This window comes from Euphorbia lathyris, chromosome 5 (assembly GCF_963576675.1).
Source record: "Euphorbia lathyris chromosome 5, ddEupLath1.1, whole genome shotgun sequence".
NCBI lineage: Eukaryota > Viridiplantae > Streptophyta > Magnoliopsida > Malpighiales > Euphorbiaceae > Euphorbia > Euphorbia lathyris.
Window position 1 is genome coordinate 1,140,450 of NC_088914.1, and position 24,746 is coordinate 1,165,195.

A 24,746-nucleotide genomic window follows, 5' to 3' on the forward strand; every position below is an offset into this window, starting at 1 on the left:
TTGTCAAGTCCAAAATAGGGCTAATTACTAATTTAGTACATTTGAAGGGATTCATTAACATATTTGATCCATTTTGCTTCCATCTCACCAAATTAGATATTTTCATCCACTTTGGATAAGAATGCTTTTATTTCAATTCACCATCTTTTTTAGATTTAATGTCTTTTTCGCCATCCCAAACCGACGAAAAGATAGTGGTTTATAGAGAGAAAAAATTATGTTTCGTTTAACCTTTGAAAAATTGGTGTCTGCAGAAGAGGATTAGGATGGAAAGCTCATTTTGAGAAAGAAAAAATCTAACAATTGAACTGTTGTGATGACGCATTCGTGATGAATTCGTCACTAATGCAACAAGAGTTGTCGCATTTGCGACGAAATGCGACAAATTTTATCACAAATGCAACAACAATGGAGGAAAATAGAAGAAATTGAAACAATACCGTTACAAATAAAGAAAGGGCCAGACCAGCGAGAAAAGTAGGCGTATAAGCTAAAAACATACCATTTCTATGGGAAATTGAACATAATATTTCAATAATTTCAAAATTCGCTAACGATTTATATCAGAAATTGAAGAAGATGAACCGAAGAAGTTGAAACGGAAGAAGTTGAATCGAAGAAGAAGAAACGAACGAAGAAAAAGTTGGAGCAAGAGCATATGGATAGATCGAATAGAAAGAATTATTGAATTTGTAAACTGTAAAAAGCACAAACCTCTGTTTGCAAGCTTTTAAAGAGAGCAAGAATCCCCTGTTTCTATAAAAAAAAACTAAAGAAAAATAAAAGTGAAAGGATAATAGAAGAAAAAATAAGTAATCAAACATCCCTTTAATTAATATCATTTAAACAAATTCAAAAAACTAATAGATTATCATAAATATTTCGAGAGATCAATAGATCACTTTAAGCAAATTATTAAGCAAATTTAGAAAGTTTAGAAAAAACTCCAAAATTTAGAAGGTACAATTTGAATAAATACATAAAACCTTTGATGTATTAAGCATATATATATATATATCTTGTATGATTCTTCTCATATTTTCGTTACCTTTGATGTATATAGCATGTGTCTATACTATATTTTTATTACTTGTATTATTCTTCTCACGTTTTAAAAAATATCATTTTTACTTTCCAAATCCATGGAAAAGCTAGGGATGTAAACGTAGCAAGACGAGACTAAAATTACATTCCCCATCTCCACACCCCAACCTATCGAGGATTTTGTCCCCGTCCCGACCCTGCAAAGATCTCCATTCTCCGTTTCATTTTGTTTATATATATATATATATAAATTTTTTATTCTATTTTTCTCCAATTTTTTTTGGCATTTTAGCATAATATAATAACAATAAAAGAATAAATTTGAATTTGAATTGAGCATCGGACATAAAGAATAAAATTGACATAATAACTTTAAAAAGAATCACAAAAATAAATGTTAAACTGAAAATTAATCAGGGAATCTGCAGGGAACCTCGTGGGGGCATATTGGGGACAGGACGAGGATCCCTACGGAGCAGGGATACCTAATCCCATCCCGCTTGCGAGAGACAAAAGAATCATCATACCTACCCCACAGATATTCTAATTGGAGATTTCCCATCCCCGATGGAAACGACAAGTCCCCGTCGGGTTTGCAACCTCAGCAGAAGCTAACTGAGTGATGTCAAACGTATGACATCATCACCATCCTCACCGCGGCCCAATCCCAAGCGTAATAAGGGCTCAAATAACACCCAAGACAGACCCTGATATACCTACCACGGTCCAAGCCCAACAAGCGACAGCCCATCGCAACTCACGAGGTTCTAACCTCGGAGCTTCAAAGATATATTCTAGAATCCTACAAGACAAAGAATTCCTCACAGGATTCGAACTCCTTAAGGGATTAGGAACCCTAGCTCCGTTAGGTAACAACCTTAAACCTAATCGAACACTATAAACCTAATCGAACACTATAAATAGAGAGATATGGACGCAAGGTTCGGTACGTTAACTACTATCTCAAACTTGTTTATACCCTTCCATTCAGTCCTAAACCAGAAACTGACTTTGGCATCAGAGCGGGTCTGCCGGACTCCGGCCCCCGTCTGACCTGCATACTGTTTTATAGGCTCAATACAACGTCGGATCATCACCACGACTTGGACACGTAATCAAGATCAGGTAACAAGTTATCACTAACAATGATAATATGATTGGGATTCTAAATTTAGAGCAACACTTTTTTATCCAAAGTTTGTACCAAAAACTAAAGGTTACACAAGGAATTAATCGGGGAATCCGCGAAGATCTCCATGGGGGCATATCGAGGACAAATACAAGGATTCTTATGGGGTGGGGTTATCTATCCTGTTCCCGCCTCTTCCCCGCTTGAAGGGGGAAAAAGAATCACCATCTCCGCTCGCGGGGATTCTAATCGGGCTTTCCCCATCCCCAACCGGGACGGGGAATCCCCACCCTATTTGCAACCCTTGCTACCAAGGATAATGATTGATTGGATATGCATTTCAGGACTCAAATATGTCCTACTATATTAATCAAAAGCTTGACATTTGATGAACTAATAAGTTTTGGTGCATTGACATCCTTTACCTATCTCACGCACTACAAAACCTGTAATCAATACATTTTAACGTAGTAGAAGAAGAGCTACACAACCCAACATGGAGAAGCAGTCAAAAACTCAAATCTACATAATAATAATTCTAAATTAGGAGCAACACATTTTTATCCGAAGTTCAACAAAATGTTCTTGTACCAAAAACTAAATGTTAAATAGGAAATTAATCGGGGAATCTGCGAAGATCTCCGTAGGGGCATATTGGGAACAAATACGGGGATTCCCATGAGGCGGAGTTACCTATCCCATTCCTGCCTCGTCCCCACTTGCTGGGGAAAAAAGAATCACCATCTCCGCTCGCAGGGATTCTAATCGGGGATTTCCTGTCCCCTCACCCTGTTTGCAACCCTAAGCTAACAACGACAATGATTAATTGGATTTGCATCTCAGGACTCAAATGTGTCAACTGTATTAATCAAAAGCTTGACATTTGATGAACTAATAAGTTTTGGTGCATTGACATTCTTTACCTATCTCAGGCACTACAACAACTGAAATCAATACATTTTAATGTAGTAGAAGAGCTACACAACCCAACATAGAGCAACACTTTTTTTATCCTAAGTTTAACAAAATGTTCTTGTATGTACCAAAAACTAAAAGTTAAACAGGAATTTAATTGGGGAATCCGCGAAGATCTCTGTAGGGGCATATCAGGGACAAATACGGGAATTCCCATAGGGCGGGGTCACATATCCCGTTCCTGCCTCGTCCCCGCTTGGTGGGGAAAAAGAATCACCATCTCTGCTCGCAGGGATTCTAATTGGGGATTCCCCACCCTATTTGCAACCCTAAGCTAACAATGATAATGATTGATTGGATATGCATTTCAGGACTCAAATGTGTCTACTGTATTAATCAAAAGCTTGACATTTGATGAACTAATAAGTTTTGGTGCATTGTCGTTTTTTACCTATCATACGCACTACAAAAACTGAAATCAATACATTTTAATGTAGTAGAGGAGCTACTACACAGCCCAGCATGGATCAGCAGTCAAAAGCTCACATCTACATAATAATAATTCTAAACTTGGAGCAACACTTTTTGATCATAAGTTCAACAAAATGTTCTTGTACCATTTTTCAGCAATCCTTGTTTCATTTAAGCTTATGCACCATCTGCTAGCGTCCTCTTCGATGTACTGATATAGAGAACTGCATCAAAATAGGCGAAACATCAAATTTTCTACTTTGTCTATGTTCATCATGCGGAATGTTCCAAAAGTAAGTAAAATTCTCTTGGGTCATTACCATTATTTCCTCTTATGAATGCGTCACCATATTTGTTTTTAAGTTGCCCGTTTACATATTCTTCTGTTTGTTCCATTGCTATGTTCATATAACCATCCAGACATGCCAGAATACCTGTTCAATGTACACTAAGCCTCTGTTATTCGTAATTCATCGGGTCACATCTTTACAGTCCTTACAGTACAACGCTTGTGTGAATGTGAGAAACTGAATTAGGAAATAACATCTCATGAAATAAAACTACAGGATGTTATGATCAAAACAACAACCAAATAAGCAAAACAGAAGAATCTCATAAAAGTTTCTCTTTTAAGATGAAAGGCAATGCCTATAAACACTCCAAACATCACAGAAATTTCTGCTGACCTAGTCTCGACAAGGCTGTGAGAAGAAAACTTCAAAGCATTCAGAATTATAGTGTGCATTGTTCCATTTTCTTCCTATCTATCAATCAAGCAGCATTTAGGAAGAAAACTTCAAAGTAGCCGCCTTAGATTTTATTTAGACATTGGTCCCCAGCCGTTCAATTTCTAACAGAAAAAGGTTGAAATGTGAAGTCATTATATGTTATTGAAGGGATAACATAAGATAATGTCAAACTTCATAGTTTCACAAGCATTGATGTTGTCATCATATTGCTTGCTCTACTTGATCAGTAAACTTACATTGAACAATGTCAAAATGGTGAAAGGTAATGAACAAAATTACAATCATACTGCCCATAACATTGAAATTGAAAGAATAACTGACCTCTATAATCGACTCCGGAATTGAGCTTAACCACAACAGGTCGCCCACGGATTGATTTGAGGAAATCAGCAGGCGTTTTTGTTGTTGTTGACCCTCTTTCTCCTCCAGTACTCATCTTCTTTGTTGTTCACTGTCTCAACACAGCATAAGTGAGAGTCAGGGACAAGATTCACGCATAATAAACACGAGTTTCGTTCTACAATATCCAAAACTCAAACATCCAACCTAAATTAGTAACCCAAAGACTGAATTATGTGTAGCATGCAGTTGATCGAAAGATTTTACAGAAGTTCAAGCATATTAATACCATAACTCCAATATCAGGCTATGTTGCATGGAAACGGACAGTGGGAAACGTTAAAAGGCGGCTTGGTGCACTACGCGTCCCCGCTAAGCGAGGGTCCGGGGGGAGGGGTCCCACCACAATGGTGTACTGGGGGCAAGCCTTCCCCTGCCAGTTTTTTTTGGCAAGAGGCCGCTCCTAAGACTCGAAACGCTATTTAAAAAAAATATATAGCTAGGAAATGGTAATGGAAATGGAAACAGAAAAGAAACACCGAAACGCTAATGGACAAGAGTTTCCTTGCAACATTGATATCAGATCAGACCACAATGCTGCCTATTTAAGAAAAAGGCATTGGCAATAAGTAAAAAGGACGAGAAATAGATTCATATGATGCACATCTTCTATCTAAGACAACCGAAATACAGATAAAATAGAGTACTTAGGGTTTGAGCCATTCCCAATACAATTAAGTGCAAAAATCAGAGAAAAAACACACATGAAGACTGAATTATGTGTAGGACACAGTTGATCGAAATTATTTTTAGAAGTTCAAAACAGACAGTGGGAAAAGTTATTTTTTTTTTAAATATAGCTAGGAAACCGCAATGGAAACGGAAACTGACAAGAAACGCGGAAACACTAATGGAAAAGAGTTTCCGTGCAACATCGGTATCAGGTCAGACCACAATGCTGCCTATTTAAGAAAAAATGCATTGGCAATAAGTAAAAAGGACAAGAAATAGGTTCATATTATGCACATCTTCTATCTAAGACAACCGAAGTACAGATATATTAGAGTAATTAGGGTTTTAGCCATTCCTAATACAATTAAGTGCAAAACTCAGAAAATACACATGAAGACTGTATCAGGCTATGTTGCATGGAAACAGACAGCAGGGAACTTTATTTTTTACAAAAATATAGCTAGCAGACGGTGATGAAAATGGAAACAGACAAGAAACCCCGAAATGCTAATAGAGAAGAGTTTCCCTGCAATGTTGGTATCAGGTCACCACAATGCTGCCTATTTAAGAAAAAGGCATTGGCAATAAGTAAAAAGGACGAGAAATAGATTCATATGATGCACATCAACTAGCTAAGACAGCAGAAACACAGATACATTAGAGTTATTAGGGTTTTAGCAATTCCTAATACAATTAAGTGCAAAACTCAGAAAATACACATGAAGACTGTATCATGCTATGTTGCATGGAAACAGACATGGGGAAACTTTATTTTTTACAAAAATATAAAATATAGCTAGCAAATGGTAATGCAAAAGAGTTTCCCTGCAATATTGGTATCAGGTCAGACCACAATGCTGTCTATTTAAGAAAAAGGCATTGGCAATAAGTAAAAAGGACGAGAAATAGATTCATATGATGCACATCAACTATCTAAGACAGCCGAAATACAGATACATTAGAGTAATTAGGGTTTCAGCCATTCCCAATACAATTAAGTGCAAAAATCAGAGAAAAACACACACATGAAGCATCGGTAGCTTTATACCTATACAAACCAAAAAAGAAGATTGAAAATGCTTAAACCTTGATCGAACATAAAATCTCAAAAGCTTTCAAAATGTATGCTTCGAGTCGTACACACAACAATTACTAATAATCTACAAAGAAGTAACAAATAAAATTGAGCTTTGTTATCAGAGTTTGATCTCGTTTTCGTTTTGGCATATCCTTGTTTCGGTATTTGAAAGCCAAAAACTAGGAAATAATCAATCAAAAGCGAACACGGAAAAAGAAGAAATCTTACAGATGAAGTTGAGGATCTGAGGAACGAAAGGAAGCTTTAAGCCGAGGGATAAGATTCTAGAGAGTTTATAGTTTACCGATCGCCACCAATGGCTCTGCGTTTTGAGTTTTGAGAAATGTTCGAGCTTCCAGAGTGAGTGAGGCGGCCGAGAGTTCCGGTGGGCGCGCACTTTACCTAGCAATTAAGATGACAAAATATAACAAATATTTAAAATTATTATTATTTTATATATTTTTATGGGTTAGGGCGCAAAAATATCCCCTAACGTTTTGGATCACGAGCAATTTTACCTTTAACGTCTAAAATAGTACAATTTTACCCTTAACGTTTATAGTCAAGAGCAATTTTACCCCTAACGTTGATAATTTGGGTCAATTTCAGACACTATTATAAAACACGGATATTTTTGTTCCTTATTTTGCACCAATTTCATATCAATTCGTTCTAAAAAAAAATGATTTCATATTTTTTGTAATTTAATAATAGAATTGAAGATTAATATTTATAAGGGAAAAAGTACAAAAATAAACCTTGTGGTTACACCCATTTTCGAACAACACCCATATGGTTTAAAAGTTTGCAAAGTGGTATCATGTACTTCATTCCGTTAGCAAACACATACCAATTTGACTAACGGTCTTAAAAATCAAAGTGAAAAGAGTTAATTTGGTCCTTATATTTATTTATTTTTATAAATTGACCCCCTCATTATCTAATTATCACAAACAAATCCCAATATAAAAAATAAAAATCAAATATACCATGTTCTCCATCTCTCTTTAATTTTTTTCTTCTTTCTCTCTCCTCTCTCTGAAATAAGACAATTGAGAAATAATAGACTGTAACTCGGATGGAAGGAATCTATTCCAAACTGCGTCGGACTCAAGAACATCTGTGAACTTGGAGGATACGTTGATAATCTGCAACTATCACGAGGACTCGTGGATGAGAAGATGTTTGTTACGATATCTTCCGGAAAATCAAGAATATTCCGTCCTCCGCCATTCTCTCCACCCATTCTCCGGCTGTTCGAAGAAAGGGAGGGTGATGCTATTTCGAAGAAGGGGAGGTGTATGTGAACTAGTTTGATTGAAAAATATTACAAACTGTTTCGAAGAAAGATTGTGAAAGACAGACACAGCCGGCCACATGGAAGGAAGTACCAGCACAGCACACTGAAAAGAAATCCCGTTGCTGTTAGAATTTTAGAACATTGATGGCGCCGTGGTTCTTCTACACTTGTCTTCTCTAACACATTAAAACAAGGGCGAAAACAACTCCAACTCCATATACATATGTCTCAACCTTCTCTAAATCTCTAATTCTCTATCCAACAAATCCTCAATGAATAATGATACTGGTGGCGATCATAGCGGAGGCGATGCAGGAGTCGGCGGTTCAGGGTACTCGAGCATATGGTCACTGTCGCCCCTTTCCCTAGGCGGGTTCGTTTTCTCATTCTTCACAGCCTCCCCTCCCGCTTCGCATCCTCATTTATGATTCTTATACATAGATTTTCTTTTCCAATCTGTAAATTTCTCTTTTGTCTAATCATATTGTTCTAAGGATTCCATTTTTATTTTTGTTTTCGAATTCCCCTAAATGCAATCAATTTCACTTCTGTCATTATCATTCTGATGTAACCTTAATTGGAATTAAGAGAGAGAGAGAGAGGAGATAAAGAAGAAAAAAATAAGAAAATAAAGAGAAATGGAAAAGATGGTATATTTGATTTTTATTTTTTATTTCGGGGTTTGTTTGTGATAATTAGATAATAAATAGGTCAATTTATAAAAATAAATAAATATAAGGATCAAATTAACTCTTTTCCTTTTGACTTTTAACACCGTTAGTCAATTTGGTATGTGTTTGCTAACGGAATGAAGTACATGGTACCACTTTGCAAACTTTTAAACCGCATGGGTGTTGTTCGAAAATGGGTGTAACCACAAGGTTTATTTTTGTACTTTTCCCTATTTATAAATTCGGTGATTTTTTTTGTCTAATTCGTACAAAAGATAGTATTTTTTTTTTTCACATCCCAACATATATTTGTGATTTGTTAGTGTTAAAATGACGCACATGTGAAGTGTAGATGACAAGATTCATGACCGAGCAGATAGTTTGATGAATTATTTCTGAAATTGATCCAAATTATCAAATTTAGGGGTAAAATTACTCTTGGCTAAAAACGTTAGGGGTAAAATTGCACCATTTTAGACGTTAGGGGTAAAATTGCTCCTAACCCAAAACGTTAGGGGCATTTTTGCGTCTTAACCCTATTATTTATGTCCAATAATTAATAACAATAATAAAATTATAATTATTATATTATATGTAAATATAACTTGAACATTCTATATTTTTACCTATCATCTTTAATGAATATAGCATACGTAATATAATATGGATACAGTAAAATCATATGTGATCTGAAAAATATAGACGATTCTAGTATTTTATAAACCTTAAACTTATATATATAATAAAAAGCTTAATTAATTTTTGACTTGATAAAAAAGAATCAAATAAAGAACAAAGCCTTGGAACACTTTACAGAAAACGAATAGTTAGTCACTATATTATTGTTAAACTAAAGTACAAAAAAAAAATTCTTATAATTTGACCTTTTTACAAAAAAAAAAAAAAATTCTTATAGTTTGACCTTTTTACAAAACATGGTCTCATGATTTCAAAACTTGCAAATATGAGTTTCTGGGCTGTTTAGTTTAAACACATGCATTCCCTCAAAATAGCATAATTTATAGCAAATGAGAGTGATTTGGAGTAATTAAAAATCCTCACACTATCTCTCTTCCGATATATGCTTCGAGCTCGTCATGTTCCGATTCTAGCTAGTTGTATTTTATGCGAGTTGGACGATGAGCACAGTTGACACCTGTTTGTGGTTTGTTCCTATGCGGTGGGTTGTCGGAATGCAGCAAACTTGCCTTACCCTAGTGGCGAGTTTGATGATTTGACATGTTGGTTGTTAGCTTTCTGCTTATCAGCTTTTGTGGATGTGGTTATTCAAACAGTGACGGCTCTTTACACCATATGACAATGTAACAACTTGTTGTGGAATAACACCTCCATTTTCGACAGTTGAAAGTTTTCGTTCTTCTAATTTATTTTACTCGATAGAGTGATTGGAAGTGTTGTTGAGCGCGGGGACCTAATACTCAATACACCCCCTCAAATCAAACGTGTTTATTTATTGGCAGCGTCTGAAGAGGGTTTCATCAAGTGTATATTGACGGTGCCATTTTCTACCATACGAATGATTGCGGTTTAGTAACTGTGTTCAGAAATGAAGATGAGAGTTTTCAGGTTTGTGGAAGTTGGGTGGTTGAGGGTATTCGTGATCCGAAGATTGTGGAAACTTTAACCCTTCAGAAGAGTTTAGTTGGGCTATTTCTCTCAATTTTTCTCAAGTAGAATTTGAGAAAGATGCTAAAACTGTTGTTGACAACATTCGTTCTTTTCTTCCCAATCTTTGGGAGTTTGATAGCATTATTCAAGATTGCAATACTCTTTTTAATGTTAATCAAAACTTTTCAGTCTCTTTTGTTCATAAATTAGCGGATGAAGCAACCATTTTGGTGGCTAGGCATGCTCATTCCACTGCTAATGATTTTATTTCATTTTCCATCCCCAGCTGGTTTTTTTGATGTAATATCTAAGGAGCTTTTTTCTGTTTAATGAGTTGCAATTTTTTCCAAAAAAAATTCCTCACTTTAAATTATCAATGATTTTACAAATTAACTAAAAAAATTGATTCAAAAATCTTGTAATTGCAAACCGTGCAAACCACATATCTTTGTTTATAAGTTTTAAACCACGAACCGTGTTTATAAATCGAAAATCACGAATTCTTCTTTTGTACTAAGTTGTGGAATAAATTTTGGAGGCCCCTTATTGTGCTATTATTGGGAGGTAGTGATTGAAAAAAAAAAGACAGTGTATAATATTGTTGTTGATTTTTGGGGTATATTACATACGTGGTACAATTTTTGACCTCTATCACACTTTGACATACATCATTTAATTTTGAACACAAATATACCCATTTTATGAGTGACGTGACACTAAAATATACAAATATAAAAAATGGCCGGTTAACCCGCCACTTCATCTATTTTCAACCTATCCCTTAAAAAACACGGCAACCACGGAACGTGAAATTACCCTAGGGGTGTGCATCGGTACAAAACCGAACCGAACCGAACCGAAAAAACCGAATACCGAAATGATCAAAATAATTCAAACCGACACTGAACCGAATAATAGGTAAAACCGAATTAAAACCGAACCGAAATATGCGGTTCGGTTTAAACCGAACAAACCGAAGTAAGTTAAAAATAACAAACAACAAATAAAAATCACTATATTTTTTCATTAAATTTACCTCAACAACAAAAAAAAAATTTAAATATTTCCAAAATATATCTATATTGGGTTATTATCTCAATAATAATAAAAAAAATTAAACTTGTATGATCAAATATATATGTGTATATATATATATAAATGTAAAATATGTGCAATTCGGTGCGGTTCGGTTTTTTCACATTTTTTATCAAACCGAATCGAACCGAAAAACCGAATTCACTCGGTTCGATTCGGTATGCGATTTAAACCGAACCGATGCAAGCCCTAAATTACCCTCTTACTCTTAAGCGGTTTCCCTCAAAATCACATCCTTATCAACTGTAATGCCTCTTTTCTCACTCCTCCGCCATGTCCTTTGTTTTTTCATTTCCCTCTTCTCTCTCTCTCTCCGATTTTCTTGTTTCTTCTCCATTTCCTCTGCAGCTAAAAAATCTATAAAACCCTAATCAACAGAATCAAACGCAATTATCTGCACAAATAGTAAAATCAACAAATCCTAAAAATGCAAGAAAGATGTCTTCTTCCTCTTCTGCGCAAAATCTCCACAACTTTATGCTGTGAAATCCAGGCACCTCTTTCAACTTCTTGGAGTGAGTCGAATCCAAGGAAAATGTATTTTAACTATAGGAATTCCGAGGTAAGGAATATTTGTTATCTAAATTTTTTTTCTTCCTCTTATTTCTGTGCAAAATCTTTGAATTTTTTTTCCTCTCTAATAGAGACGAAATGACTGCAACTTCTTTAAGTGAATGGATCCACCTATGAGTCAAATTGTAAAACCTACTATCATTGGATTATTGAGGAAGCTAGATAAAACTGAAAAGGAATGTCAAAAGACTGAAATGGGATCAATGAGAAAGAAACAAAAATTCTCTCTTATTAAATTTTATAGTTTAACTAAAATTATCTCTTATTATAAATAAAGGCAAATTTGAGAAAATATACCGAAAACACATTAGTAATACGAAACAACATATATAAATGAACAAATTGAAAATCTTAAAACGATATATATTAAAAAACGAAGGGAGTAGTAAATAGTCTCACATTGTTAGTAAGTTTACGTTACAATCATAATAAATTAATTTGACTTAGGTTTACATTACCATCATAATAGAAATAACTTAAAGTGTTGAAGAACAGGCCGTTTGAACTGTCTAGGCACTTAAAATCGAGAATCTGTTCCGATTACTGGCAATGCCGTCATCTTGAGGCCACTTGGGCAGCAATCAATACAAAAAAATGTTTGTTTTTTCATTATTTTTTTGATTGTTTGATTTATTCGCAGTAAAACATTGTCACATTGTTTTTGGTAAATTTTATTTATTGTTTTGAATATTTTTGTTTAGTTGCGTTCTCTATTTGCTTTTATGATTAAAGAATTTAAGCACATTTTTTTACACGTTTTTAAAAATATATGTTATAAATATACATATTTTTCTATATTAAATCATTTTATATTATTATTTTTAAATAGTATAATACATAATTTAATTACATTTATATAAGGAAATACAAATCCAATTAATCTCCAAAAGCACTGTACATCTGATTAACACCTAACGGTTTTTACGACCTTAGTAAAAAAGGAGATCAATAACTTTATTGAAAGAAAATAAAATTTAGGGAAAAGTAAAAAAAAAATATTTGTGTTTCATCCAATTTGCAAATAAAGGCTTGTAGTTTAAAAGTTTACAAATAAAAATCTGCAATATGTTTTATTTACAAAACAAAGTATTTCAAATTACACTATTAAGTTCTAATTATAACCAATGATATTTTTGTCTTTAGAAAACATTATTCTTACATATCAACAAAACATAACTATCCCCTCCCCAAAAACAGCTCCCTAAATTGAAACCACAAATCATACCGTATACATTTTACGTTTTTTACTTATTTGATATTTATGAACTAAATTTATATTTAAGTTCATTTTACACAACTGCAATTCGATTTTAGAGTATATGTTTTATGAATATATAAATGCAATTTAAAATAAAAATAAAAATGTTCTTGATTGTCATCAGAACTTAACAATATAATCTAAATATTTTATTTTGTAAAAAAAAACATATCACGTACATCTATTTGCAAACTTTTAAACCACGTACTTCTATTTGCAAATAGGGAAAATCACATACAATTTTTTTTCCGTACTTTCCGGTTTTCGTGTGAATCAGATCCCAAACTACAGCAGCCAATTCATTCAGTCTTCTTTGCCATTCTTTTCAGGGTCACCTTTCAAGAATCTCAAGAACCAATAAGCAGAAGATTTAGGGTGCCTGGTTAGCCCATTCTTGTAATCAACATACACTATACCAAAACGCTTTGTGTAACCTTGAGCCCATTCAAAGTTGTCCAACAATGACCATGCAAAGTATCCCCTCACGTCTACTCCGTCCCTGTATCAATTTCAGACACGATAACACAATTTATAAAGATAACACGCATTTATAAAGACATCCAAGCACAACAAATAGACACACTAACACAGAAACAAGTGGAATATATGGAATAGTAGACTTGTGATAACAGACAAATAACCGTATGGGACACGTGGACCAATGAACACGCCTCTGTCAGAGTGTAACCGCCATTAACACATGGAACAATGGAGAAGCCTGAAATCACGGATAAGATTACGGGATGACAGTTTTGCTTGCCAAATTCCATTGAGCCAATCGGAGGATATTATTTATTGTTAGCACTACATGTGTCCCGAATCACTATTAGGGCGTACAAACTGACAAGCTGTCAAAATTACTCCTGAACCTTATAAATAGAAAAGGTACATCACGTGGACCAATGGAAGAAGCCTGAAATCACGGCTACAAGATTACAGGAGGACAGTTTTGTTTGCCAAATCCCATTGGGCCAATTGGAGGATATTATTCATTGTCATCACTACACGTGTCCTGAATCACTATTAGAGCGTAGAAACTGACAAACTGTCGGAATTACCTCTAACACCTTATAAATAGAAAAGGTACATCAACACACAACCCTTAGTATTCTTCTATTCATGAACTATAAAGTAATGGAAAACATGAATCTATGCCGAAGCACGATCCTAGTAGAAATAGTCATGTGTCGCTTTTATTGTTTTGTCCCCCCGCAAGCATGGCGGGGATGGGAATTGTTTTGTTTATATATATACTTTTTGTGATTTTTTTTAATCTTATTCTTTTTGTCTGCCCCTTGATTCAAACTCAATCTTATTCTTTGTCGTTATACTATGCCAAATGCCAATAAAATGGAGAAAAAATAGAATAAAAACTTTATATATATAAAAACAAAATGAAACAAGAAATGGGGATCCCCGCGTGGACGGGGACGTGAGACAAAATTTCCCCCATTTAGGATTCAGGGACGGGGAACCCCAGATAGGTTAGGGAGCGGGGATGAGGAATGTAACCCCTGTCCCGTTTACATCCCCAACAACGTGGCTTACTAAATTCTCCCACAAGACTGTGAGAGGATGTCAAAACGAGTTATCGTGTCATAATCGTGTTATGTAATCTATATATTCCACGTAATCGGGTTATTGTGTCAAGCGGGTAGAAGTTGACAGCCCTTGATAATATGCAAATGTATGGCATTATCAGCAATAGTGAAGTAACTCACTTGACTGCTTGAGCAACTGAAGCAAGGTATCCCTTAAAATACTGAACTCTCAGTTTGTCATCCAACATCTCATGCAATGGGGCATCGGATTCTTCATCGTCCATACCTGTCAAATGCCATGAAATAAGCGTCGAGAAAAGGCGAAACCTTCACTGTCTCAATTCGTAAGTACCCGAAATCAAGTACTCATAACAGAATCTGATTAATGCCTATATCACAAACACATACCATTCTCAGTGACATAAATTGGAGTATTTTTATATTGCTGCGCGACGTAATTGAGAACTTTTCGGAGTCCCCAAGGACAAACATAAAGCCATTCTGACGCTGCCTGATGCATGTAAAACATTTCATAATCACACGGAAAGCAACATATGTCAAATATGAGCGGAAATGAGAACAAGATCAGATCATACCCTCTCGCCAATTGGTTCACCGCCTTCCCATTCAGCTGATTATAAACAAAACCACTAGAAAATGAAAAACAAAGAGCAACAATAATGAAAGAAACAACAAATGATAGGAAACAAGCTATTGTGACAACTAATATTTACCAAGTCGATGCATCGATTGAGCGTTATAGTAAAAACTTCCTTCAAGGCTCGCATTGGCGTTCTTAATGAACCTTGTGGTATAGTGATTTAGACCTATAAAGTCTACTGAGTTCCTAAGTAACTGCTTTTCTTCCTCCGAAAATTTTGGGAGTCGATCTCCAAGTATATCACGCATGACTTCCGGATAGTCTCCATAGTATATTGGATGCAAGTACCTAAACCCGGAAAAGAAATTGATAAGAAGCAGAAAACAGAAGTGATTATAGAATCAAAGAACAGCATTGTCCTTCAAATTCATTTTGTAATTCTAAGAACATGATGTGACTGTAAAATCTTGTAAAACCCCGCCCCTAGGTGCTCACATAAGAAATCAGAATGAAGAAAAGAAAACTACCATCCGAGCTGAAACTCGAGACGCCTTATTGCAGCTTTTTTATCTTCAATTTCATCTGAATTAGGTTCTGCCCATTCACAATCTACCACTAAACCTACTCGTCCGCCTTGAATCTCCTGGAGAAAAAAAATTGAAAGAAGGAAGCAGCATAAGCATTACTCTTCAATGATTTATGAAAAATAAAACACACAGATAAACAAATAACGACGGTAATTTCAAAGAAAATTTTCAAAAAAAGAAAGTTGTACAATTTACCTTGTACTTGCTTTGGTATATCAAAAAAGCTGTAGCATGGGCCAAGATCTGGTGGTGTGAAGCCAAGTATGGTTCTGTTTCTGATTGTTTGGATTTTCCGGGAGCAAAAATCCCACTATCGTGTCCGTTTATCGCTGTTTGTAGAGGCTCATTTAATGTAATCCAATCCTTAACTCTATCTCCAAAATTTGCAAAGCAAGTTTCTGCATAGGCTCCAAAGTATTTTCTGATGTTTGCCAAGGAAGTAATATAGATTGTTAATGCTTAATCCGAAAAACCGCCTTCAAAATTTTGTATATTTTAATTTCATAAAAGAAAGAAACAAAAGCACTATTTATCAAAGTAAATTTTCACATCAATACTTACACAATTTCTTTGCTCGTCCACCCCCCGAATAACTCTTGAAGATGCAGTGGAAGATCCCAGTGGTACAAAGTTATATATGGCTTAATACCTACATTAGGTGTATCAAAATGTGTTATCCTGTCATAATCGTGTTATGCGATTTATATATTCCACAGTATTATATATGATCTAGATGCAACAAAAATGATAATCGTGTCAAACAGGGTCATGTTAGGCGGATTAGCTCTGTTTTCGTGTCAGAAATTGACAATCCTAACCTACATAGAGTCTATACAAAATGAATTACAACCGGACGTGGAAAGTAATCAAGCAATATTGACTTCATACCCTTTTCAAGAAGAGCATTAATGATATTGTTATAGAATGTGAATTGTGTTTCGTGTCAGAAATTGACAATCCGAACATACATAGAGTTTATACAAAATGAATTACAACCGGACGTGTACAGTAATCAAGCAATATTGACTTCATACCCTTTTCAAGAAGAGCATTAATGATATTGTTATAGAATGTGAATTGTGTTTCGTGTCAGAAATTGACAATCCTAACATATATAGAGTTTATACAAAATGAATTACAACCGGACGTGGACAGTAATCAAGCAATATTGACTTCATACCCTTTTCAAGAAGAGCATAATGATATTGTTATAGAATGTGAATTGTGTTTTCGTGTCAGAAATTGACAAACCTAACCTACATAGAGTTTATACAAAATGAATTACAACCGGACGTGGACAGTAATTAAGCAATATTGACTTCATACCCTTTTCAAGGAGAGCACAATGATATTGTTATAGAATGTCAATTGTGTTTCGTGTCAGAAATTGACAATCCTAACATACATAGAGTTTATACGAAATGAATTACAACCAGACGTGGACAGTAATTAAGCAATATTGAGTTCGTACCCTTTTCAAGAAGAGCATTAATGATATTGTTATAGAATGCAATCCCTTCGTCATTTACGTTTGTTCCCAAACCATCTGCAGGAACACGAAACACATGTGAAAAAACAGTACAGTAGAACAACACAACAAACATTGCAAAGACACAGAAAATAATGGTCTAATAATAAGGTATAGGTTGTAATTGCAAAGGCGTAACCGCAAAATTGATAAATAGGCATAACGAAAACTCTAATCATGGCGGTCAATTAACATGTTGTGCATAGTTTTTGTCAGGGTCAATTAACAATATAGGAATGGAAATTATAGGGTAAAAGCACCCACTGTCATTAAAGTAGAAGGTATTTACGCCGATGGTCACTAAAGTAGATTTTGAGACAATAAAGTCACTAAAGTAGCACATCCCGTCAATAAAGTCACTACGTCTGAATCCGGCGACTTGCTCCACTAAAATGTGATGGCAACCACACCTCATTGACACGTCATAAACATGATATGAGCAGCAGTCATGTGGCAGGCACATGAACAAAAGTGTCCGTTGATATTTTCTTTTCCTTTTTGGATACTTGGCAGCCATATGGATGACATGTGGCTAATCATGTTTATGACATGTTGTTGACGTCAGTATTTCGGTGGAGTAAGTCGTTAGATTTGGTCATATTGACAGAGATGTACTACTTTAGTGACTTTATTGACGAAGAATCTACTTTAGCGATCACCGGTGCAAATACTCTCTAATTTAGTGACCGTGTGTGCTTTTTACCCGGCAATTATATAATAACAATACTGGTTTCAACTTCTAAAAGCAGTGAACCGATAAATCATGCATTTACTAAGAAGAGAACATACCAGGAAAGATTCGAGACCACGACAATGAAAATCGATAAGCACCAAATCCCAACTTAGCAATGAGTTCAATGTCTTCCTGAATATCAATAGTAAGAAGTAAAGACAGTAATCTGATGAAGATGAAAGTAGAATTTATATACCTTATTCGGTTCAAGGAAATGAGGACGAATGATATGTGAATCGAACATCCTATGTAAACTAACTACATTTAGGTATGACCTTGGAAATAAATAAACAAGAGATAAGTTACAAATTTAGCGGTACTGTTATTGAGAGAGACCGGATTTAACTTCTACGTACAAAACAATGCAATTTAAGAGACGGTGCAATTTTACTTATGTCAAGATTTACTATTTTTCCTATGAATGAAACAAGAGACACTGCAATTTCAAGCCTCTTTACGAGAAGATGAGTTCGTCAAGGAAAGACCTGCAATTTCAAGACTTATTAGGCGGTCAGAATGCTAGAGGTTGGAGGGTGACCGTAACATGATTTGGACATAAAAAATACATCTTTCATTAAAGAGACTTGAAATTGTACCATGTGGTAAACGTTAAACTTAAGATGACAATGTTTTCTAATCTGTGGTCCCTAATAACCATATAACTACATTTGTAGCTACCAGTGGACATTCCACCTGCTATCTATTCCACATTGTCAATTTTGAATCTTGATTCTCATTACATAGATTAATTACTTCACAAAATTAATGAAATTCAAATTATACACAAGGGAAAAAGTTTTGAGAGACATCCATAGTTGTCAAATCGAGATTCGAATGGAATTAGTTTGAGTTGATAATTTGATAAATAACAATCGGACTAGAGGAGAGTGAGTTTAGCAGTTAGTGTTGTTGAAGTTTTTGATCAACAGTGATGATGATCCGGCTCAAACCAGAGCTGAATCAAATCGAATCGTATAATTTGAAGCTTCTGTTATAATTTAGATTCGTCCTATAGATTCAGCTCGAAATAGAGTTGAACCGAATTGTAAGATTCTAATAGCAACACAAACAAACATCTACTTGCTACAATAGAAAAGATAAGCTATTGAATTGAAGCTAAACCTGGTATTTGTGGTAATGATCCACTGCTACATCGCCATTGCTTCCGTCAATAATCTTTCCTAATAAAATTAGAAGGAAACAGAATGAACTTTCACAATCAAAATCAGAATGAACCTTGAGAATGATAAATAAAATGGATAAGGTATAAATTTAGTCTATGATTATATGGTTATTGGGAGAGATCAGATTTAGCCTATATGTACAAAACAATGCAATTCGAGCCTCATTAAAATGAGTTATGTTTCATGTGCAATTTCATGTTTTGGCCACCATACAACCTCCAACTTTCTAGGCAGCGAATAAGGTTTAAGATTGCACTGTTTTGTACGTGGATTTCACTCTCTCCAAAGGACTAGTTTTATACCTTATCCCTAAAATAAAAGTATGACCTTGTAAATAAATAAGCAAGAGATAAGTTACAAATTTAGCTATATGTTTATTGAGAGAGAGCGGAAACAGTGCAATTTCAAGCCTCGTTACGAGAAGATGAGAAGACTTATTGGACAGTTAGAACGCTAGAGGTTGGAGGGTGGTCATAACATGAAATTGCACATAAAAACCACATCTTTAGTTAATGAGACTTGAAATTGCACCGTATGGTGCACGTTAAACTTAAGATGACAATGTTTTGTAATCCGCTGCCCCTAATAACCATAGAACCAATGTTGCATAGAAACTCTTCTTCATTAGCTTTTCCGCATTTCGTTTCCATTATCCAACACACTGTTTAGTACTTATATTTTAGTAATACACCATTTAGTCCTTTTAACTTTCGTTCTTTCCAAGAATAATACCTCCAACATTTGAATCACTCAACAGTTTAGTAGCCAGTAAGAGACTAAACTGTTGAATAGAATAAAAATTAAGGAGCCATTGTTGAATAGTACAAAAACTAAGTACAATGTATTACTAATCAATTATTTATCCTTTTATGAATAATGTTTTCCGGTTCCAATTTCCCTTTCCGTTTCAGTGCAGCATAGCATAGCATAGAACCAGTGGCGGAGCCAGGAATTTAAACTTGGGAGCTAATTTTAGCTGTGCGGTTGGGGCAAAAAATGTTAGCCATGGACAACCGACGAGTCAGAACTCTCTTTTCTGCGGATGGCAGAAGACAGAACAGCTATCCACCACGTTAAAACATGGTCGTGTTTACAAAATTAAAAGCATCCAAGGTGAAAAGAGTATACATATATAATTTTCTGTAAGTTCAAACGCTCATATCTAAGAAATTATAACATTTTTACACTTATTTTTAGTTAAAACATGCATCTCAAACCATATCATCTACTTTAAATTATTGAAATAATACATATAGTTTGTATAAACTAATATTAGGGGACTACAAGGGTGGAACCATTACTACTCAACTGTAGAGCCTGTGACCGGAGGGCTCGGACTCCAGAGCCCTGGTCTGGCTCTGTTCCTGGATAGAACTACGTTTGTAGCTTATCCCAAAAAACAATGAAACCACTCAAACGTGGAAAACTCTGTACCTTTTGTGTGTGAAAAAGCATCCCAAATGCTAGGGCCTCTACCACCATCACTGCAACCACCTTCAATCTACAAATAACCAAACAACAGAAAAATCAAAGTAAATACCTATCTCCACATGGCATTCCTCCAACCAAATAAAATACGCAAAACAGGAAAAAATTAAAACCAGATCAGAAACCTGATAAGCAGAAGTAGCTACTCCAAAAACAAAATCAGAAGGGAAATCGGAACGACAGATCTCCTTTTGCTGTAAATACTCATGTTCCTTCATGAACTTGTCCTTCATCATTTTTGCAGTTTCAATGGGGGAAAAGAAGTTGAGATTTTATAGAAAATAAGAAATGGGAACGACTGAAAGGTGAAGGACTGAAGCGGGTAGTTGGCGAAAATATGAATTTTATACAAGATGACGGAATTCGAATCTTTTACAAATTTTTGATCTCTTTTACTTTTTTCAGCGTTTTTAAAAGTCGCAATCTGCCACCTCAAAGTTTCCAATGAATGTGATGTTGTAGTTGAAATGTCAATTGCTTCTTTCCTAATAAAAAATAGAAGTTAAAATGAGAATAATGACACTTGGAGGTGTTTGGTTTGCGTGTTTGTTTATTGTTCATAGATCATCCGTTTCATATTAGGTGTCTTTTAGTAAGTTGTATAAAAATTAAGAATATTAGAAAACAGATTTTGACTTTGTTTAATAAATAGCATTTTAGAGTAAAATTAGAGGTTTGAAATACTTTAGAGGGCGTTTGTTATTCTATTGGGATAGAGATAGAGATAAAGGTTGAGATAGAGATAATGATAAATGGTTGGGATAACGATAAAAATATGATAGTGGAGAATTAATATTTAATGTTTGGTACGTGGGATAGAGATGAGGATAAAATAATACATTTTACTATTTTAACCTTATTTAAACTAGATAACATTAATTTGAGGGATAATATGGATTTTTCCATCCTATTAAAATCGTATGAGCGTATCTCACTTCCTTGTACCACCCCCTCATGGGTATAGAATTTGAGGGATAAAAAGCTTATCCCTCATCCGCCTCACTCTTCTATCTCTCAAACAAACACGGGACAACTTATCTCGTATTTTTTATCACGGTCACACATCCTATATCCCTTATAACAAACACCTAGAAGTTTTGACTAGTCAAATCTCTAACAATGGTGTTTGGTGGAGAGATGTTTAAATGAGCTTATTGGGTCCAAAAAACTAATTTTTTTAAAAAAAAAACCTCATTTTAGGAGCGTTTTCAATTAGCTTATTGTCACGTCTCGTTTGAATGTCATTTTTACCCTTATTTATTACAATCTAACCCCAAATAAAGATTTTATCATGTCCTTATTTGTCATTTTACGCAAACAGCTATTAATAATCAGCTAAGTTTTACCAAATAAGTTTACACAATCATCTAGTCAAATCAGCTAACAGCTAATGTAATCAGCTAACAACTAACAACTATTTGCCAAACAGGGCCATAGGCCAATCTAGCAACTTAGTTTTTTTCTCCAAATATAAATTATTATAGGATTTCAAAAACTTTCAATTTATTTTAATAAAATCATTTAATTTTATATTTTGTCTTAATAAAGTCACTCCAACGACAGCGAAAAGGACACCAGAAAAATAGTGTGGCGGCCATATCAACAAAAGTCACTTTTACCACTGATCAAAACGATATGTGGTTGCCACCTAGCTGACTGAAATGACACATTATATATCGTTTCGGTTAGTTAGGTGGCAGTCACATGTCGTTTCGGTTAGTGGTTAAAGTTGACTATTGTTGATGTAATAATCATGTTATATTTTCAGTGCATTTTTGTTTTTAAAATTGTCATAATGACTTTATTAAAATAAAATTTAAAATTGAATGATTTTATTCAGATAAATTAAAATTGAGTGAGCATGAAAATTCAGTCGCAAATGGCGCATAAGATAAATTTATATGATAAATCTAAGGCAAAATTATAAAATTGGATCAAATGGAAGACTCGTTTACATATTTAACCCATTTACTCAACCTACTACATATCTAGACTGTTTTTGTGTGACTTTCTCAAAATACCCTCAATTTGTTTGTAATTTTACGATGCGGGTGTCTCCCTCCCGTCTGACTTCGCAGATTCTAGCATATGCGAAACCTGCGAAGCTAATGTTTGGTTTAGTTGATGATTTTAATTGGCATATGCGAAGCCTGGATGTGTTTTTAACAAAATTGGATAAGTGGTATATAACAAAAAAAAATGTCAAGCAATAATAGATTCTAACATTAAAATCATAACATTATCAAAATTTACAACAAGATTGCCACAATAAACTCCTAACAAATCATTTCAAAGTGAACGTGACGAATGTGGACGGAAATTTCTCCCTGTATTGGAAGTCTAGACCTTTTGGGGTGAGAAATGAAAGTCCAGACTTTTGGGATAGATGTATCTCACGGTATAGAACAAGATTGACACAATAACTCTTAACTAATCACTTTAAAGTTGAATGTGACCAATCTTGATGGGAATTTCTCCCTGTATCAGAAGGAAAGTCATCCCATCTGCATCTGAGGACACCGCCTTCTTGCGGGATGTTATGTATTCAACCACCTTCAGAAAAATTTAATCGTGTTAGTCAGAAAAAAAGAGGAAGATTTGATTTCGCGAAACGATGATTCGCTAAGTATGCGAAAATAAATGTGCAAGGAAGAGGGTGATTTTACTTAGCGAAACGATGATTTCGCGACGTCTGCGAGGAGAAGTGTGACGCTCTGACTTCGCGAAACGATGATTACGCGGAGTCTGCGGGAGAAATTTATCGAATTACCTCGCAAACTTCGCGTAATCATCGTTTCGCGAAGTTAAATTGATAAATTTCTCCCTGCAAACTTCGCGAAAACGGTATATTCTAAGTTTATCGAATTACCTCGCAAACTTCGCGTAATCATCGTTTTGCAAAGTTAAATCGATAAATTTCTCCCCGCAGACTTCGCGAAAACGGCATATGTTAAGTGAATTTTTGGAAAAAAAAACGCAGAGAAAACAATATATACTTACATTTTTCGACAAAAACAATATGTTAAACTGGGGAAAACGATGAAAATAACGTAGAATCACCATTTCTTCGATGGTCACAAGAAGAAAGAAACCAAGAAACGAGCAGAAAATGGAAGGTGAAGAACCATGACTTCGTTTTCTAGGATTAGGAAGATGAAGAATCAAGAGATGAAGAGAGGATGAAGAGAAATACATGGTGATTTGGAGAAATTGTGCAGATTTCATACAATTTAAAGGAAGATAGAAAGATCAAAAGTCTGGAAATCATTAATGGAAGAGCAACCAACCATTCGCATAACCACCAAGTAGAAGAGGGAAGAGGAAAGTTTAGGAATATTATGGGAAAGTCACATAAAAACAGTCTAAATATGTAGTAGGTTGAGTAAATGAGTTAAATATATAAATGAGTATCTCATTTAACCTATTTTATAATTTTCCCTAAATCTAAGTTAAATTTGACTATTATTATCCTTAAATTCCAATATTGACACAAATTATGACACGAAAACACACAGAAAAAATAGCTTTGAATTCTAAAATTGGTTTTGAATTTTTTTAAAACATTTTTTTTTAGAAAATGGAGAAGATAAAGGAAATAAATTAGAGCGGGGGACTCCTCCTTTTATGTTTTTTTTTTAATCTTTTCATGTTTTTCACTATATAGCCTTTTAATCATGTTTATTTCATCCCATCTATATTTTAGATTTAGTTTTTAGATTCATATTTATATATTTTTTTTATTGGTTTGAAATTTATATATCTTACTAGTTTTTGACCCGTACGATGTACGGATTCATCTTAACATATAAATATTATCAAAAATATAATCTCCAAAAAAAATATAATCTAATAATTACCATTAATGATATAAAGGTGCTATATAAACTAAATATTATTATTTTATTTTCACATTTACTTTAAATAATATTTTTAGGCCTAATGCATACCCAGCCCCCTAAAGTTGTCCGTTTTGTTCATTTAACCCCCTCGACTCATGGAGCAACACTTTAACCTCCTAAACTCCAAAAAAACGCTACTTTTAACCTCATATCGTCCGACGTGGCATTGACCTAGTCAACGTTTGTGTCTCAAACACATGAG

The 24,746-nt window shown here is 34.6% G+C and overlaps 2 protein-coding genes and 1 long non-coding RNA gene across 3 annotated transcripts; 1 reads left to right on the forward strand and 2 right to left on the reverse strand.

Moving 5' to 3' along the window:
- Window positions 1-3,473: 3,473 nt before the first annotated feature.
- LOC136230106 (sm-like protein LSM36B) lies at window positions 3,474-6,865 on the reverse strand. The gene is made up of 4 exons (XM_066019045.1): window positions 6,686-6,865; window positions 4,630-4,759; window positions 3,880-3,993; window positions 3,474-3,783 (listed from the first exon to the last, which is right to left on the reverse strand). The coding sequence occupies exons 2-4, from the start codon at window positions 4,742-4,744 to the stop codon at window positions 3,737-3,739; spliced, it is 276 nt and encodes a 91-aa protein (XP_065875117.1). The 5' UTR covers window positions 4,745-4,759; window positions 6,686-6,865; the 3' UTR covers window positions 3,474-3,736.
- A 4,534-nt stretch (window positions 6,866-11,399) lies between these two features.
- On the forward strand, window positions 11,400-20,423 carry LOC136229532 (uncharacterized). The gene is made up of 2 exons (XR_010689160.1): window positions 11,400-11,714; window positions 20,069-20,423. It is a non-coding gene; the product is annotated as an uncharacterized lncRNA (long non-coding RNA).
- LOC136229531 (beta-glucosidase 42) lies at window positions 13,077-21,030 on the reverse strand. The gene is made up of 13 exons (XM_066018387.1): window positions 20,771-21,030; window positions 20,592-20,658; window positions 19,096-19,154; window positions 18,030-18,105; window positions 17,184-17,258; window positions 16,274-16,361; window positions 15,908-16,133; window positions 15,653-15,768; window positions 15,259-15,473; window positions 15,121-15,155; window positions 14,933-15,035; window positions 14,705-14,810; window positions 13,077-13,482 (listed from the first exon to the last, which is right to left on the reverse strand). The coding sequence occupies exons 1-13, from the start codon at window positions 20,879-20,881 to the stop codon at window positions 13,287-13,289; spliced, it is 1,473 nt and encodes a 490-aa protein (XP_065874459.1). The 5' UTR covers window positions 20,882-21,030; the 3' UTR covers window positions 13,077-13,286.
- Between the last annotated feature and the right edge of the window lie 3,716 nt (window positions 21,031-24,746).